The following is an 18,702-nucleotide window of genomic DNA, read 5'->3' on the forward strand; positions in this document are numbered from 1 at the left end:
CGATTCAGTCGTTAGAGGATTTGCTGAGAATGTGTGCACTTGAGCAACGTGGAGCTTGGGATACTCACCTACCGTTGATAGAGTTCACGTACAACAACAGTTACCATTCGAGTATTGGTATGGCACCGTTCGAAGCTTTGTATGGTCGGAGGTACAAGACTCCATTATGTTGGTTTGAGTCGGGAGAAAGTGTAGTGTTGGGAACAGATTTGGTTCATCAGACTACAGAGAAAGTCAAGATGATAAGAGAAAAGATGAAAGCGTCGCAGAGTCGATAGAAGAGTTACCATGACAAGCGTAGGAAGGCCCTTGAGTTTCAAGAGGGAGATCATGTGTTTCTGAGAGTTACACCTATGACTGGTGTAGGATGTGCGTTGAAGTCTAAGAAGTTGACTCCAAAGTTTATTGGTCCGTATCAGATATCTGAGAGGGTTGGAACAGTGGCATACAGAGTGGGTTTGCCACCACATCTTTCGAATTTGCATGATATGTTTCATGTGTCGCAACTTCGGAAGTATGTAGCGGATCCTTCGCATGTCATTCCGAGAGATGATGTGTAGGTTAGAGACAACCTTACAGTTGAGAATCGAAGACCGTGAGGTGAAGAAGTTAAGAGGCAAGGATATTGATGGGATAAAACCGCAAGTGCACGGTCCTACCGGTGTAGTAATAAAAGAGTATCGTTCCGACAGGGAGTTATGAATTCAATTAACTTTAGATAATGATTAGACTGAAGATATATAAGGTAGAAATTTTTGGGTTTTTAATTAAAAGTAAATAATAAAAGAAAAGATAAAAGCCTTGGGATTATTGGTTCATCCTAATGACAAGTCCTTCACAAACCAAACTATTAAACTTATAACCTTATGTTAGACCTAATTTCTCAAGACAGTTTCTCTTTTGTTCCTCTAGCAACCAAGCCTATTTCGCTGACTTGATTACTATTAGATTTTGGTTGCTCTAACAACCAAGCCTATTTCGCTGACTTGATCATTATTAGTACCCTTGAAGATCGAAACTATATGTCTCAAAGACTGCAAAGACTATTTCGCTGCCTTTGCAATCCTTGTCTAAATTCACTTGTTCGAATATCAAAGCTCCACTTTCGTTTTATGAATTGATATTTGAGATGATGGATAAACAATTATCAAACCCTCCACTTTCGTTTCCACAGTTTGATAATGGTTGATCCATGTTAAAGCGGTGAATTTAGATAAGGAATTAGGGTTACATAAGATTAAGGTTTAAAGCTTGGTTTGATTAGGATTATGTCATTAGACTTATCCAACAATCCCAAGACAAGAGAAGTCTACTCACTAACGTTCATCGTAGACAAGGAGAAGAAGAGAGAAAGCATAAAAGTAAATAACAAGAAAGTAAATGAACTTTTATTAGAAAGACAATTGTCACATATTGCATTCCAAGAAAAGATGAATATTTGTGATGGATGGCTACTCTATTTATAACATACATTTGACTTAAAATCTAAGCAATTACATTCGGGCTAAAAATAGAGTAGCTTAAAATCTAAGCAAAAGCAGCAAAAGACACTCTGGAGGGTGGCATGGCCGTGCCAATGCTAGCACGGGCCGTGCCAATGCTAGCACGGGCCGTGCCAAGCTTCTGACTTTAGGGGAGACATATTTTGTCTTCCAATCTTTGTATTTTCGTACCGAATCAGCTCCAAGTCCCTTTCTTTTGCTCCAAGACTCAATCCATCCAATATTCATTCTTGAAATATAATAAAATGCAATTTGTAGTAAACTATCTTAAAAAGGAAATAATATTAATATAAAATAAACTAAAATCTAATTAAATAATATCTAGAAATAGGTAATAAATGACTCATCAGATATACCTCTAGTGAAGGTTGTTTGGGGAGGTGTAACTGGTGAAAGTTTGACTTGGGAGCTTGAGAGTAAGATGCGGGAGTCTTATCATGAGTTGTTTGCTTGAGGTAATATTTCGAGGACGAAACTCTCTAAGTTGGGGAGAGTTGTAACGCCTAGTCGTTATTTTATTTATTTATGATTTATTTAGAGTCTTTTATATGATTTTAAATAATTATTGTTGATTATGTGGTGTGTTATATTTTATTATATGGTTTATTGTAGTATTATTTTTTTTTTTTTTGATAAGCAAGGAGAGTGGACAAACATCAAGCGGCATCATCGACATCCCAACTAGGTTGGCACCCCGAGACACCTCCATCCTATGCCACCACACGAAAAATTTTATTAAAAAAGGGGAAAAAATAATTACAAAAGAGGGGGGACTAGACCAAAACCCTCAAAAGAAACAGAAAAAAGGAAACAAAGAAAAATAAAGACAAACAAAGTCCACCAAGAACAAATCAAGGAAATCTGTAGTTCGGAAGACCACATCTATCTCTAAAGAAATCAAGACTGACACTCGTAGGAAGAGTGTCCAACCAAACAACATCAGTTATGTCATGCCCATAGATGCTAGCTTATCTGCGCAATTGTTTCCTTCACGAAAATATGAGAGGAGATTACCTGAACTCCAAGAACCTGATCATTATGCCAACGATTCCATAACAAAATAGGAACTAGAGACGGCTTCGAAAAAATTAGAAGAGCACTGGTGGAGTCACTCTCAAGCCAAATATGTCGCCATCCTTTTTGAGCTGCATACTCAATAGCCAGAATGATGCCAAAAACTTCTGCATAAAAAACAGTCTGTATACCAATGTTACAATAAAAAGCACCGCGAAAGGTTCCTCAACTATCACGAAACAGCCCTCCACAGGCCGCATGCCCACCAATAACAGAACCATCCGTATTTACCTTCAACCAAGGCGAGGAAGGAGCTTTCCATAACACCAAAATAATGTCCTTCACACTATGACAATTAGGAGAAACTGCAAAAGAATCCAGGAAAGCGAAGTCTAACAGCAAGCATTTACCCTTTGAAAAATTACCAGACAAAGCAATAAAGGAATGAATACGTATTTTGGTTGCATGAATAGTTGGATTCAAATCTGAAAATCTCACTGCATTCCTAGCCCACCAGATAGTATGAATAGTGTGTAAAATTGCCGCAAGGAAGATATCCGACACTTGGGAGGAACACCTAGTTGGCGGACACTCAAGAAGAGTTCCTACAGAGGAGGAGTCAATAACACAATTGAGTTTCCCCCCAATCCATGCCCAAAGCCGAGAGGCAATGCAAACAGAGACAACAATGCAGCTACGAGTTCGAAGATTTTCATCTGTTGGCATCTTCCTGTGGAAAAGTATCCAAAAAATGAACGAGTGCGAAGGAGGGATAGCAGCCCGCCAGATGGAGGCTGCCCAAGGCCGAACCTGTGATGGAGGACGCATGAAAGAGCTAGAAATCTTCGAATTCAAGGCTCCATCCAAAGAGTGCTTCCAAACCAGCACATCCCTGAGTTGCGTACGAGATATGACGACAGCATCTAGGCTCTCTTTAATGTCCCCAAAATCTGAAATAACTGCAGGTATGTTCCAGGTTCCATTAACAATAACTTCCGACACCATACCTTTCATATGTCCGTGAAAATCAACATTAATATTCATCAACTCCACAAGAGGAACACCTAGCCAATTATCAGTCCAAAAATGAATATTGTTTCCATTTCCCACAATCCACAAAGAATTGCTCATAACCGTGCCAATATGAAGTTTAATACCCGACCAAACCGAGGATTTAAAATAGCGCATGGAGGGCTGACCGTTTGAGAAATATCTTCTTTTGAATAAATTAGACCACTGTGTTTCCCGTGCAATTAAATCCCAAGATAATTTCAGAATTAAAGCCTCGTTAATCAAGCACGTATGTTTGATGTCTAACCCACCTTCATCCCACGGCCTACACAGGACTTTCCACGAAACCGTGCAAACTTTTTTCATTAGAACATCTCCACTCCAAATAAATTTTTTTATCCATGAATCAAGAAGCCGGAGCAGCCTTTTAGGCCAAAGATATACATGGAAAGAGTAGAGAAGCATGCCATAAATTACAGATTTTACAAGCTGCACCCTGCCCATAATTGAAAGAATGCGTCCCTTCCAAGTAGCTAATTTGCTTTTTATTCTGTCCGTAATTATGCGAAAGTGAGTTACCTTTGGTTTACCTTGAAAGATGGGACAGCCAAGGTATTGAAAAGGAACTGCTCCCAAAGAGAAGCCTAACATAGTAGCAATCATGTGTGTCCGAGAACCATTCATAGCTCCTGTGAAGAAATGACTCTTTGCATTATTTATTATTTGTCCTGAGACCGCGGAGTATCTATGAAAAATACTAAGAAGCTCCCGAATATTGCTCTTCAACCCTGTACAAAAAATCATAATATCATCAGCGTATAATACATGGGTTAGCAACACAGTCCCACGACAAACGGACATAGGAACAATTCGTCCCCTTGCTGCTGAAGCTGATATAGCACGACTAAGGACCTCCTCTGCTAGACAAAATAAAAGGGGAGATAGAGGATCCCCTTGACGCACCCCATAGGAGCAAGAAAAAAAACAACTGCCTTTCCATTCACCAAAATAGACAAGCGTACAGATTGTAAAATAGCAAGAACCAATTAATGAAAATAGGGGAGAAACCGAAATTATGCAGCACCATGATCAAAAAATTCCAATCTAAAGTGTCAAAAGCCTTGGAAATGTCGACCTTGAGAGCGATATTCCCCCCATACTGTCTTTTTTCTAGGGAATTGATTGCCTCAGATGCAATAATAATACACTCAGAAATGTTACGGTCATAGACGAAACCCGGTTGCTCAATAGAAATAATCCGAGAAGTAATGCTAGCAAGTCTATCTGCCAGAATTTTAGTAACAATTTTAAACTTAAAGTTTGCCAGTGCAATAGGTCTGTAATTACCCATAGCCTTAGGACCTGGAATTTTTGGAATCAACACAATCATATTAGAATTAATGTTAGGGGGCAGCTCACCACCTAGGAAAAATTCATGAACAGAATGAACCACATCAAGACCAACAATGTCCCAAAAAGTTTGAAAGAAATGTCCTCCAAACCCATCCGGACCCGGTGCACCATCAGCATTAAGAGCAAAAACCGCCTCCCTAATTTCATCATGAGAAGGAGTACGCAACAACATATTATTATCCTCTACAGACACTAGGGAAGGAATGGTTTCATCCACCATAGTATTATGAGCACAATTGTTATCCATGCTAAAGATTTCCTGAAAATAAGAAAGAATATGCAACTCTATAGCAGTGGGATCAGTTATGACATTATCACCATCCTGTAAAAGAGAAATAGATTTTGTCGCTGCTCGAATTTTGGAGACCTTATGGAAATAGGCAGTGTTGTGGTCACCACTAAGAAACTGATGGTGTCTCGCTTTTTCTTTCCATAATTCTTCCTGAACATTTAAAGCTTTTGTCAAAGACAATTGAGCCTCTAAATCCTGTAAATAAAGATTGTCAGTAAAACCTTCAGAATCAATTAAATGTTGGATGCGATTCACTTCATCCATAGCAAGCTTCACTTGTCTATCCACATCACAAAAAATTGTACGATTCCATATTTTGAAAGCATTTTTGACATTATTTAAGTTAGACTGTAACCGAGCCATTCCTTGACCGTGAACACCCTTCGACCAAGTGTCAGACACCAGCTGCCTACAACCGTCATGAGAGATCCATGCTTTGAAAAATTTAAATGGAGATGCATGCATCACCGTGGAATAAATAAGAGAAAGCAAAATAGGATGATGGTCAGATTGATGACGGACTAAATCTGCACAATTAGAACTACGCCAAAAATTGATCCATTCTTCATTACAAACCGCCCTGTCAAGACGAAGAGCAACATTTTCATCACCAAACCTACCATTAGTCCATGTGTAAAAAGTACCCAGAGTCGGCAAGTGATTAAGAATATTAGCATTTGTCCAGTTTAAAAAGTCTTCACATGATAAAGGAGGAGGAGGGCGCCTGCCCCTTTTCTCATGAGCGCCTAAAATAGCATTGAAGTCGCCCATATAAAGCCACGGCCCCTGAAAACAGCCTTGCAAATAAGTGAGATCAGCCCAAAGCTGACGACGCTTCACATAGTATGTACTAGCATAAATGGCAGCAATATAAACAGAAGACTGATAACAAGAAATCTCCAAAGCGATGCATTGATCAGACACAAAAATCACAGTTGCAATTAATTCATTTCCCCAAAGAGCCCATAAATTCGGAAAAAGAGGACCTCTATTATTAATGCAATATTTAGATACGCCTATGGAATGCCAATACCAAGCAGGAATTTGAGCAAAATTAACCATTGGTTCCGCCACAAAAATTAGAGAGGGTTTGTGGGATAAACATAAATTTTTTAAAGTAGTTCGAGTGTCAGAATTACCAATACCTCGAACATTCCAGAAGAGAATATTCATTGATCAATGGAATTGTTGTCACCCCGCACACGGGATTTGGGAGGCTGCTTTGAAAGTGCCCGTTGCACCTTAATTTTCTGTTTTTGATTGCGTGTAAGAACAGGTAGGGAAATATTAGATGATTTAGCTGCTTCCACCGCTGAACGTGCATCATACTCCCGAACTCTTTCCCAAAGCTCTAGACCATGCTGTATATTTTTACTAGGGTGAACCTCCTGCCTTTGCATACCAACAACCTCAAGTTCCATAGTTGTCATGGCCGTAGGGCCCTCCATCTCTGTATTTATCTGCACAACAGTGTTCTGTGTTGCTATGACAGGATCCTCTTGCATGTCAACATGCTCAACATTGGATGGCCTTGGAACAATCTCACGAGCACCCTTGGGACTCTCCTCCAGCTGCCGCGGGCTCACATGATTTTGCTCCACACCATCCTGAAGTGGTTCAGAAACCTCATCAGTTGCGGCATTCGCCAACGACGTCTGAGTTGTCCGTTCCACCCCGTTAGGCTGTATGTCCTCACGCCTAGGAGGGGATGAGTGTGTAACACGCACATTAGACTCCTCAGGACTCTCCAACAGCTCCCTCGGACTCATATGATTGTGTTCCACACTATCTAGATGCGATTCCGTCTCCGCAGTTACCAAGGGGTTCTCCAACTCCTCCCTCGATATCTGAGTCAACTTCGTCACTTCTATAGGTTGCACGTCTACGTGTGCTTCCGGGGAAACAAGCTCAAGCACGGGCACAGTAATTGGCATCCCTCTAGGAGAAATTAAATCAAACACATTATGTAGTGGAATGTTGAAGTTATTAGACCTATCAAAAGCCCCAGTTGTTGCAACGACCAGCTCCGAAAGTAAAGGGGCCGTAACCGGTAATGTGAGTGCCGCTGAGACTGAAGATGTGAGTGTAGATGTAGAGACCGGTACACTCTGAGAAGCAGAGGCTGAAGCTAAGACGGGTACACTCTGAGAAGTCCCATTTGTACCAGTGGCTGAAGCTGAAGCACCTGCATCATTGAGCTTTTTGGTGTGCCGAGGAGGATTTTTAGGGGCTGCCTCGTCAACAACAAGTTGTTTCCCACGATCGTTCTTGTCCTTCGGTGGTTGTGGGTGTAACCAACGACATGATGAGACATTATGTCCAATTGAATAACAGTGGTAACAAAATAAAGGAAGCCTGTCATATTGCACATCCACTTTGAAGGCAAAACCCTCTCTTTCGACAAGAATTTCATCATAAATGCGCTTGGAAAGGTCAATGTCGACAAGAATTCTAGCATAATGCCCAAAAGTACGGTTTCGAGTTGGTCCATCAATATCAATTGGAGTCCCAACCGCACTAGCAATTTCCTTCAACATTCTCTCCCTCCAATACTCTTGTGGTAGCTCGACCAAACGTATCCAAAGTGATACATGTGTCTGCTTCTGCGTCTGATATTTGAAATCTTTAGTCCACTGAGAGAATCGTAGCAAACCCGGCTTGAGGTTAATTGTACCTACCCCCCTTATTTTCCTATAATCATCCGCGGATTCAAAGAGAAAATCATAATACCCCTTACCAAGAGGTACCATTTTCCAACCAGCCATTGTCTTCCATATTTTTCCAAGTTTAGAGCTTAAATCTCGTGTCGAGTACGGTTTATCACCTTAACTAAGGGTCAAACGAGCCCTTAGTGCATGTTTGCAATCATCTAAACCCTTACGGTATTCCTCCTGACATATTTTGATGCTCAAGGCATCCCCCTTAATACAAGGTGAGGGAAAGGGCGCGTCATTAGTTGAAGTGACTCCCATTAGAGCTGCTGCAAAAGACTTAGGTGCAGATTGAACTGGTGCTATCGGTGGCACCATGGTTGAGACGGGAAGTGCTGCATCAGACACACACGGCCATGGCACGTGTATGGCATAGGTGGTCCGTTGACAATTCACCAGAACGATTTTAATATTGATACACGCGTGACTCAACCTTTGTAATGCACAAAGGCATTAGCGCGGTTGCACGACCTCGATTTTAAAAATCAAGTTCAGAGAATTGCTGTACAGGATGATAATCAATGAGGTCCAACTGAGAAAGCAGTGATGGCAGCCGAAGGAAAACAACAGAAACAGCAAGAACAGCAAGAACGATACAATGTTTCTAAACTTGGGAAACACAGTGACCAACCTTTGCAACACTAGGAGGTATCATCACGGTTGCGCATCCCCAATTGCAAGAAACCACTGAATCTTATTGATGTACCGTTGCCGGAAACCCTTGCCAGAATTCTGCTATCGTAAACCGAAGCCGGAAACCCCTTGCCGGAAAGCTGCAAAAGGAACCTTAGCGCGCGCAATCGCCAATCTTGAAAATCGCCAATCGCCAATAAAACTAAAAAAAAAAAATCAATTGTAGTATTAATTAGAATAAGTAAGAATTATTATTATTTTGGAGTTTGGGGATTTAATTAGAATTAATAGAATTAAGAGGGAGTTAAATGAAATAAAGGGGGAGTTAAGTGTTGGGAGTTAGGAAAAGAGAAAGTCAGAAGTAGTTTCACGTAAAACAAGTTTTGGGAGAAAAACCAAGAACAAGGGAGAAGAACCAAGAGAACCAGATTCTGTAGAGATTTTTCATCTGAATTAAGGTAAGGGTGAGGTTTACTTTCAATAATGTAGAATGAAATTTTGATTTTGATTTAACATAGTTCTGGATGAAAATTGGAAATTTGGGTTAGGTTTTGGTTCTTTGATTTTTGGGTGGATTGAGGGTAGAAACCTTGTTTTAGTGTTAGAAATAGGTTCTGGTTGCATACAACATTTCATTACACATCTGTAAACTGATTTGGGGAGTGAAATGGAGGAAATTGGGATTTTTGGGAAAAACCTGCATTCTGCCCGTACAGACCTTCATCGCTCGCCCCGGCGAGTAGCCTGTCTCGCCTCGCGAGTGAGCAATCTTCATGGCTCGCCTCGTGAGCAGAACCACTCGCCATGGCTAGTAAGTGAGTGAGAGATCATGATTTTTAAATTGTTGTTATAAGGTGTAATTTGGTTAGTTTTGAGTGCCTAAATGATTTTAGAGAGGACTGGGACAATTTTTAGATTAAAAAGATGAATAGGGAGCTTAAAAATGAGGATTTAGTGAGAAAAATGTCAAAACTCCCGAGAGCACCCTTTTTCTTGTTCGCCTCGTACTCGCCATGGCGAGTAACCGTTTTCCTGAGCTCGCCATAGCGAGCAAATGCACTCGCGAGGCGAGTTGCCCAGTACCTGAAGTTGTTTGTTCTTTAATTGAATATAAATGAATGAACTTGATGTAGGATTATGATTATGATTAATTGTGTATTTTTTGGAATTGTTGGATTAATTATGAAGATTTGTTGGTGACTGTGATGTATGTTTATATCTAATTAAATCATACATGTTGTTAAATTGTTGGGTTGTAAGTCATATTATATATATGCATTGTTGAGTTGTATGTAGATATACACAGGTGGAGTCCATTGCATAAACATAAAGCGGTGAGGGCTCATGCCCTGGAACGCCTTGTCGTTCAAAGCGGGAGGGCTCATGCCCTGGAACACCTTGTTGTTCAAATTGGTGAGGGCTTATGCCCTGAGAATGCTTTAACCATTCAAAATTCGATGAGGGCTTCTGTCCTGTAAAATGGTACCACATGCACGTGCATAGTCGCATTGTTGAGGAGTCTTAGTGGTGTTGTCATGTAGTTGCATTGAGTCGTTATTGTTGGTTGAAATTGCCACATATTGAAGATGTTGTTAATTATGAAATATATATGTATATTGAATAATTATTGTTATTTTAGGGTGTTAGATTCAATTGATGAATTATATATCTATTATTATTGTTGTGAATCTCACCCCTTCTGCTTGGAAATGTTGCCCTTCCTATGGGTAACTTGCAGGTGATCCTAAGTAGTAGATGGTGGCTCAAGTGTCTAGGGCTCTGATACGTAACGGAATGGGACTTAGTTGTTATAGCTTTCATTCCTTATGTATCATATTTTGGAACATGTTGCGGAGCCCTTATTTGTTGTTTGAATTGTTTTGATGAGGCTTTTATGCCAGGATTATTTATTGGAGACTTAAAATAAGGTCAATCTTTGTTTTCCATCTTTAAAATAAGGTCAAATTCAGAAATCCAAGAGGCTAGAAGTAACTTAAAGACTTCAAAAGGAAAGGAGAAAAGAGGTCTAAGTTTAAGATGCACAGCTGAAAATGTCCAGTGGCCACACTGGAAACTTATAGTAGTACATTTACAAAATACCATCAATAAACAAACCTAACCTAAGTAAATACCTTCACATTTTAATTATTATTCAAACCCCTACAAGCGTCCTATCAAGACTCACCCAGGTTGACAAAAAATGACCTAAAATAGCTCATGAGCATTTCGATACATTTGACATACAGTGCACAGATATTGCATCATATGATTAGTGATTACGGCTTATGCATACATCAAAGCAATCATAAACTTGCTAGTGAACCACACTAAATTGACAGTATGAAATTGCAGTTAGCACTGAAACCAAACTACAGCAATACATATACTGTTTATTTTCCTTCTAACAGTAATCAACACATTCAAAATCAAAAACGAAAATCAATTTACCTATAATAATTAAAATTACGATTCAACACAAACTTGATAATTACAATTAAAATTTACCTAGAACAATTCAAAATCAAAAACGAAAATAAAAAACAATTAAACAATTGAAAAACACAGAGATTAGAAGATTTACCTAGAAATTACGATTTCGCGGTGACGAAGACGGAACACGGTTTCACGGCGACTCGGCGACTGTGCGATAGCTTCTGAGAAACAATTTCAAAATGAAAATCAAAACAAAAATACATAGATTGAAGTTAGTTGAAGAAGGATTTGAGTTATGTTACCATTTTGAGCTGGAATTTGAGACAGACGTTGAAGATGTAGAGAGACAGCGATGGAGAGAGACAACGATGGTTGTAACGCCCACTTTCGTTTAATCGTTATTTAATCGAGTTTAGGTGATTATATTATATTTATATAATATATGTATGATTTTGATATGTTTTGATAAATTGTGGTGATTTTGATGATTTGATCGATGACGTGTTAAGTTATGAGTATTGAAGGATTTGATTATGATATGAGATTTATTTTATTGTTAAATAAAATAAAGATTTGAAAAATATTTAGTTGAGGGCTGTTTTGATATTTTAGATAGTTTTGGGGGAGAAAGTGAGATAAGATAAGTTATTAGAAAGAGGTATAAATAGGAGAAGACCTAATATTTTAGAAACGCATTGTACGTGAAAACTTTTGGAAAAGGGAGAAAAAGCTTAGAAGGGAGAAGAGCATAGAGAGAGCTGCGATTTCTTCATAACCAGGTAAGGGTGAGACTAATAATTCAATAATGTTAATTACTGTAATTCTGATGATTAGTTGACCAAGTTAGGATTGATTTAGAGAAGTTTTGGAATTAGGTCAAAGCCCTAAAAATTGATGATCAAACGGTAAAACTTGTTTAGATTGATGTAAGAACCGTCCTATAACCTTAGAATATGTTTAGGATGAATTCTGGAATCAAAATTAGGCCTTGAACCATGTTGTGTGATGGATTTTTGAGAAAAACCCTAGTCTGCCCGTGCTTCTGTTCATCGCTCGCCACGGCGAGTGATGATCCTCGCCTCGCGAGTGATGAACTTCATCGCTCGCCACGCGAGCCCCTTTCCTTCGCCTCGCGAGTTGTTTGGTGCAACTCGCCATGGCGAGCAACCTTCCTCGCCTCGCGAGCTTAGGCAGAGTGCATGTCATATTTCGTGTTTCGACCTTTTTAGTTGGACCTTGGATGCCTTTGAGTACCTGAACATGCCTAGTATTGATTAGGAATGAATGTAGGATCAGAGGGAACCCAGAACGAGCTTAGTTTGGGAGTTGAGTGGTGCTCGCCATGGCGAGTAAGAACTCTCGCCTCGCGAGTACAACCAGATTGTAGTTTCCTGAGTGTCTGTGCGATCTGTGTCGCACTTGTTGATCAAGAGTGAACCCCTAACTGGTAATGAGACCTAGTGGTGACGTTTAATGCAGCCTTTAGAGTTGTTTAGGTTATATTGATATTAATTGAATATGAGTTAATGTATTGTATATTCATGCAAGATATGAAGGTTTGATAATAATGCAATTTATGTGCTATTGATATAATAATATCATCTTGATATGTGACTTGTTTATGCTGCTTCCGTTGTTTAACTAAGTGCATAAGTATATGATAAAGTTTAGCTCCAAATTATTGGATGCATGTTGATTACGTTGATTACGTGTTTTGTTGTTAAGAGTCCATGCATAGCATATCATTGAGCTTAGTCCTCACCACGAAAATTAGGAGCTTTGTCCTCCGCACGTTTTATAGGAGCTTTGTCCTCCGCACGATTAAAGTATATTAATACTTATGATGACGATTGGTACCACATGCATATACGGAGTCTAGGAGCATTGTCACATTGTCATGATTAAGATGCCTTGTTGATAATGAATGAATATGTGATTACGTGATAAGTGTTTATTGATTATGTTACGTTGTTCATAATGAATTGGATATATGATTACGTGATAACTGTTTAGCATTTATGCAAAGTTAATAATGGAATGATTATGATGTAAATTATGATTCGCAATTACATTGATTAATGTTATTTTATTATGAAATCTCACCCCTTCTGCTTGAAAATGTTGCCCTTCGTATGGGTAACTTGCAGGTGATCGTGCTTAGTGTGCATTTGCTTCGTGAGTTGGCCTTGCCTTCACTGTGTCGTCTAGGTCGCTCTGATACGTAACGGGATGGGGTTATATGCTATAACATGCTTCATTCTCTTACGTGAACTGCTTATGTTTTGATAAACTCTTTTGAGATACTTATTGGGCCTGCGTGCCAAAAACGTTTATGATTTATGTTTATGATTTTCCGCTGCTATGTTAAAGATATTTGTGAAGGTTAAATTATCATTTAACTGTTTTTGGATTACGTTCTATGTGATATCCCGTTTATGGTTTTCACTCTGATAATTGTTTATGAAATTTGTATATTGGGAAAACGGGGTGTTACAATGGTGCAGAGAAGGTGTTTCACGGTGGTTTGGGGTCTGAATTTGGGTTTCACGGTGGTGGTTTGGGATTGGGTTGCGATTGAAAATGGACGAAAAAGGAGAACGGTGGTGGTTTAGGGTCTGAGTTCGATTGGGTTTTGACGGTGGTGGATTGGTGGAGTTCGATTGGATTGGTGGAGTTTGATTGGTTTGGTGGATTGGGATTTCAGGAGGTGGTGGATTGGGTTTTCATGGTGGTGGATTGGTGGTTTCACGATGGTGGTGGATTGGGTTTTCACGGAAGGGGAAAAGAGAAAAGAGAAAGTGAAAAGTGAAAAGGGATAATGAAATGTGAAATTTTTTTAGGAGGGGTACTTGGCGCTTTATCATTAGAAGTTAAAAATTTTCCTTACACCTAACTTTTTAAGTCATGTGGATAGCATCCCATTTAAAATCCTAGATTTAATAAGTGTTTTTTGTACTAGTGTTAATGAAAATATTCCGCTGCAAGGTTTTGGTGTAACTAATAGAGTTGATGTTTATTAAATAGTTTTATATTCTATTTAAGAAATTTTAGAAAGTAGTGTGACATGCCTGTTTGGTGTTAAACTCTGATTTATTATTTATTATTTAATTGTTTGGGATAACGGGGTGTTACACACCCCTTCTACTTGGAAACGGTGCCCTTCGTATGGGTAACTTGCAGGTGACCCAGAGTAGTAGTTGTTAGTTGCTATCGTGAGTGGACTATTCCTCACATGAGTCTTAGGTGCTCTGATACGTAACGGAATGAGAAATAATGTCGTTGTATTTATCATTCCTTATGTACCATTATGAACTTGTTGGTGTTGGATTAGATCTTTAAAGACAAATTGTTGAGGCCTTGTGCTAGACTTATTGAAAGTTGTTTAACGTTGAAAATAAATTCTGTTGCGATGAATTGATATGTTTTATTGAAACTATTATTTGAAAAGCAGTGTGACACTCCGTTTGTTGATTAACTCTGATTTTATTTAATAATTTTTAAGTTGGGAAAACGGGGTGTTACACTAGCTTACAGGTCGCTTAAGCGAACCTCTAAGCGAACGTTCACAGTTTTGCAGAAATTGTTACGGGTTTGAAACCCTTTTCACCCAAAATTCCCAATTTTGATCCCTCATTGCCCAAATGTGTTTTCAAATGATGTTTATAGGTCAATATGACTAGAAAGACTCACAAAGACTCAATCAAACTTGAAAACACTTGACATATGACCAATTCACCAAGTTTCACCCAAACACCAACAACATTTCATTTCTCAGCCACAAACCATGAATCATGCAAACCCAAGCCATGAATTATCATCAACAACATGACTTAACAACAACATCAATTGATCATGAAACTTATCACAATTCATCAACAACATAGCATAATTCATCAATTGAACATATTTTCATACTTTGAACATGTAATTCAACCAACATCAATTCAATTATCCATAACTTCATATGTCTAAACATGTCATCATAATTAGAGCACGAATTTCATCATTTATGAACAATTAATTAATTCACCCAATTAAGCACTTTTCATACAAATAATTGAAAATTGTGATAAATGATTATGATAAATTCTACCCCCTTACCTTAGTTATATTACTCTCTCTAGCTTAGGCTTCAATTTTGCTCCTAGCTCTTCTCCAAACCCTTGATTCTTCAAGTCCTCTTCTCTCTACCCTTTTCTCCTCTTGCTCCCACTTTCTCTCTCTATTCTCTCAAAATATCTTTGTGAAATGAAAGTGTGAGGAAATTTCTCATAAGACTAGGTTTTTATATCAAGTCCCCTTAATGGGCCTAACTCTCCACTTAATGGACCTAACTCTCCACTTAATGGACTTAAACCATTTCTATTCAAATCAAAAATGTTTCTACCCACACAACGGTAATTCACTAATAACGGTCGAATAACGGTAAAACATCACCAACGATCACTAAATGGTAAAATATCAATTATTACTCTACTAACCCGGTAAAACTAATGGTTCACACTAAATACTAAATATGGCTTGTGCTTAAAAAATGAACAAATATAATTTGCTGAGTTTGCTAACGTTAGGTTCGCAAATAAGAACAATGTGAAATAAATAATCCCTGGTAGATGATGATCTCTAGTTTAATTCTTTTGAACTGATTCATTTTTTATGGAATAATACTAATTTTAGATTTTTTAATGACATTGGAGTTTCTTGATTACCTCTTTCATTTTATTTTTTTTTATCATTTCTTACATTCTTTGTTAGTTGGTTTGGTGATGTCTATCAATTGTACTTATTTTTTACAGGAAAACAATAAGTTCTGAGAGGATGTTGTTGATGCACTTTGTTCTTTGGCTCATGCACTTCGTGACGATTTCAATATTTTTATACCATCAAAAGATTGACCTGACAACTCTATGTTGAGATTGTTAGTGATCCGCTGGATGATGTCGAGAATGATCTTTATGAAGCTGGATCTGATGCTCACAGACTCAATAGTCATCAGGTATACTCTTTTGACTAGTTATATCGTTTTGTATCATTTTATTATTGCTTTTGGACATTTGGATATGTATTTGCTGAGTTTACTTCATTGGCTTTGAAATGAAAATTTAAATTGACCCAAGAAAGTTGGATTTTGATATGCTAACCCTTTATTTAAGGTATATGGTCTTATATAAGGAGGGAAAAGAAGGAATTGACTTTGAATTATCATCATGGTTTTATATGATGTTCCCAAAGACCAAGCGTTGAAACTTGTTTATTCTAAAACTAAACTTAAAATATACGTTTTTATTTTTCTTTCTTTTGGTAATTTGATAATGGAATTCTGTGATTTTAGTTTAGAATATTTGCTTGCTTCCTCTAACTTGAAATACAGCCCGTGTAGATATCTGTTGTCTTCTGCAATTTCGTTGTTAACTCAATGTATTTGGAATTTTGAGAGACAATTAAGCTTTTAAATTATGCCATTTATTTACACATGCCATTTTTTTAGTTGATGAAAAGCCAACAGAGGACTAAAATGACATTGGTGGATTAGAGAAGCAGGTAAGCATTAATTATTGTCTTAATTTATTGAAGCCTTTTTTTTTATAATGAAATTATGGTCAATAAGATAGTGGATCTTATGATCAATAGTTTGGGTTTTGTTGACAGATCCAAGAGTTAGTCGAAGCCATCATTTTCCAATGACCCACAAGGAGTGCTTCCAGAAGTTGGGTATTCTTCCTCCAAAGGTAGTGCTCTTATATGGACCAAAGTGGTTCCAAATCCTGTGATTAGTTCTGTTTAGATAGTAATAAAATAGAAAAAGTGTATAAGCAGTTTAAGATTGTACATCAGTGACAGATTTAAGTCATGACATGTAGTTAGTCTCTATAAAGTAGAAAGGTTTAGAATAAAAATTCAATATTGCTTTTTATAGATTGATATCATTTATGTAATTTCATGTTTCTAGAATGCTGATTTTCTAAGGTTCAGCATGCTATAGTTCATAGATAACTATGGCATGCTTCCAAATTTCTAAGGTTTGTTGCTATTAGTGTATTGAAGCTTGAACTAGATTAGAATAGTTTCTGCTTGAAACTTTCTTGGTTTATGATCAATAGTTAATATTATAATTTCTTTGGTATGTACTTGCTTTGGGATAATTTGATGTCAAATGATTCACTGTTAGATTATTGCTTCCTTTATTTTTTCTAACAATAGTAGATATGTTTGAGAAATTTCATAGTTGTGATTTAAATGCTCGCCTGTCAGGAATATGGCAAAAATTTGGCCTTCCACCATGACAACATACAAATGTATTGAGCTTATTATCATTTATAGAGAATTGTAGAACAATAAGAGGAAGTTAATCCCTGACAGCATACTATTGAGCATATTCTAATTCATAAATTTTAAAAATTTCAGGGATCTGCTTGCAACTGGGTGTGCATGCTTTGAGACGTTGAGTCCCTTGGCTTATAGTCTTCTGGCAGAAATTATACATCATGTTCGGCAAGATACTTCTTTATCATAGGGTATGTTTTTCCATGGACTTCATCTCATTTTAGATTTACATGTTGTCTTAGTGATCTATTATGCAGTAGTAAGCGCTGGGATTTACATGTTGGTATTTATATTATTATAGAGAATAAGAAAGAATATTATTTATTTTACATAATTTTCCATGTTATAATTGCCTATTGGTAATATGTACATATAGTTGCTTCAGTTGCTGCTATTTAAATTGAATTTTCCATATTTAGCATATGCAATCATTCAACTAGGTTTGTGTATTACAGGCCGATATCTGATGTTTTTGTGGTTAAGTTCATTATGAGCTAAACCATTTAAAAAGAAATGTTGAACATGAGTAGCTATTGTGTTTTTATTTTGGAGTGTTGATGCATTTCACATTGTTTTGTTTCAGCTGCAGGTCTCTTTGAGTTTTTTGGATGTTGGCTGCCTTTCATGTTGTTGGCTGCTCTTTGAATTTTTTGGAGTTAAATTATATATGTTGGATTTGATTTAGTAGTTTAAACTATGTAATTTATCTATTGTTTTGATCGTTATATGAATATGATTAAGAAATTTTTAGTTCTATTTCTGTATTTTAAGTATTTATGTTGTCAACAAAAATTGGCCCATTTTTTTTTTTTAAAAAATTAAACATTTGCGACTGTTGTGAAGGGTCGCAAGCCCATTTAAATTAAATTAAATATTTTTTTTTAAAAAAAAAAATTAAACATTTGTGACTGTTAGGAAGGGTCGCAAGCCCATTTAAATTAAATTAGAGTTCCTACTTTGCGATTGTTATGAATCGTCGCAATACCTGTAACACCCTGTTTTCCCAACATAAAAATTTCAACAATAATCAGAGTAAAACATCATGAAACGGGATATCACACTTCTCAAAATCTCGAATAATAATTTAATATTTGAAAGAGACGTTGTGAAAGAGACGTTGTGAATTTTCAGCACATCAAAATAGAGTCGTTTGAAGCTTTGATCAATCACCAATGATCTTTTGCCTGATATGGTTATTGTTCTATGAAGGATCAATTTCAAATCCATTCCCAGTATGTAGGAACATTGTTGTAGGCAGAACTGTTATCTTTGTCTTGTAGCAGAGACACAAACTGAGTAGTGGAGATAGTGGTTGTACACTTCGTACAATTGTACTTTGTCAACGCTCTTCAAAGAACAAGCATCCAAT

General features: G+C 37.5%; 1 protein-coding gene and 1 long non-coding RNA gene across 2 annotated transcripts; one reads left to right on the forward strand and one right to left on the reverse strand.

Moving 5' to 3' along the window:
* Nucleotides 1–2,158: 2,158 nt before the first annotated feature.
* On the reverse strand, nucleotides 2,159–6,294 carry LOC120580646 (uncharacterized). Its single transcript, XM_039834682.1, has 4 exons — nucleotides 4,596–6,294; nucleotides 2,808–4,315; nucleotides 2,517–2,699; nucleotides 2,159–2,212 (listed from the first exon to the last, which is right to left on the reverse strand). Exons 1-4 carry the CDS (start codon nucleotides 6,292–6,294, stop codon nucleotides 2,159–2,161), a joined length of 3,444 nt encoding a protein of 1,147 aa, XP_039690616.1.
* A 9,320-nt stretch (nucleotides 6,295–15,614) lies between these two features.
* LOC112421724 (uncharacterized) lies at nucleotides 15,615–18,030 on the forward strand. Its single transcript, XR_005646394.1, has 3 exons — nucleotides 15,615–16,005; nucleotides 17,415–17,524; nucleotides 17,917–18,030. It is a non-coding gene; the product is annotated as an uncharacterized lncRNA (long non-coding RNA).
* The last annotated feature ends 672 nt before the right edge of the window (nucleotides 18,031–18,702 follow it).

The sequence above is a fragment of the Medicago truncatula genome, chromosome 5, assembly GCF_003473485.1.
Source record: "Medicago truncatula cultivar Jemalong A17 chromosome 5, MtrunA17r5.0-ANR, whole genome shotgun sequence".
NCBI lineage: Eukaryota > Viridiplantae > Streptophyta > Magnoliopsida > Fabales > Fabaceae > Medicago > Medicago truncatula.

Excerpts from the sequence above, each read along its gene's own strand:
- LOC120580646 (XM_039834682.1), bottom strand. The coding sequence starts at position 6,294 with ATGGTTAATTTTGCTCAAATTCCTGCTTGGTATTGGCATTCCATAGGC. Across the intron at positions 2,700-2,807 it reads CTTCCTCGCCTTGGTTGAAG|ACTGTTTTTTATGCAGAAGT; the intron begins GTAAATACGGAT and ends ATTGGTATACAG. Across the intron at positions 2,213-2,516 it reads ATCAGGTTCTTGGAGTTCAG|GATGGAGGTGTCTCGGGGTG; the intron begins GTAATCTCCTCT and ends GTGGTGGCATAG.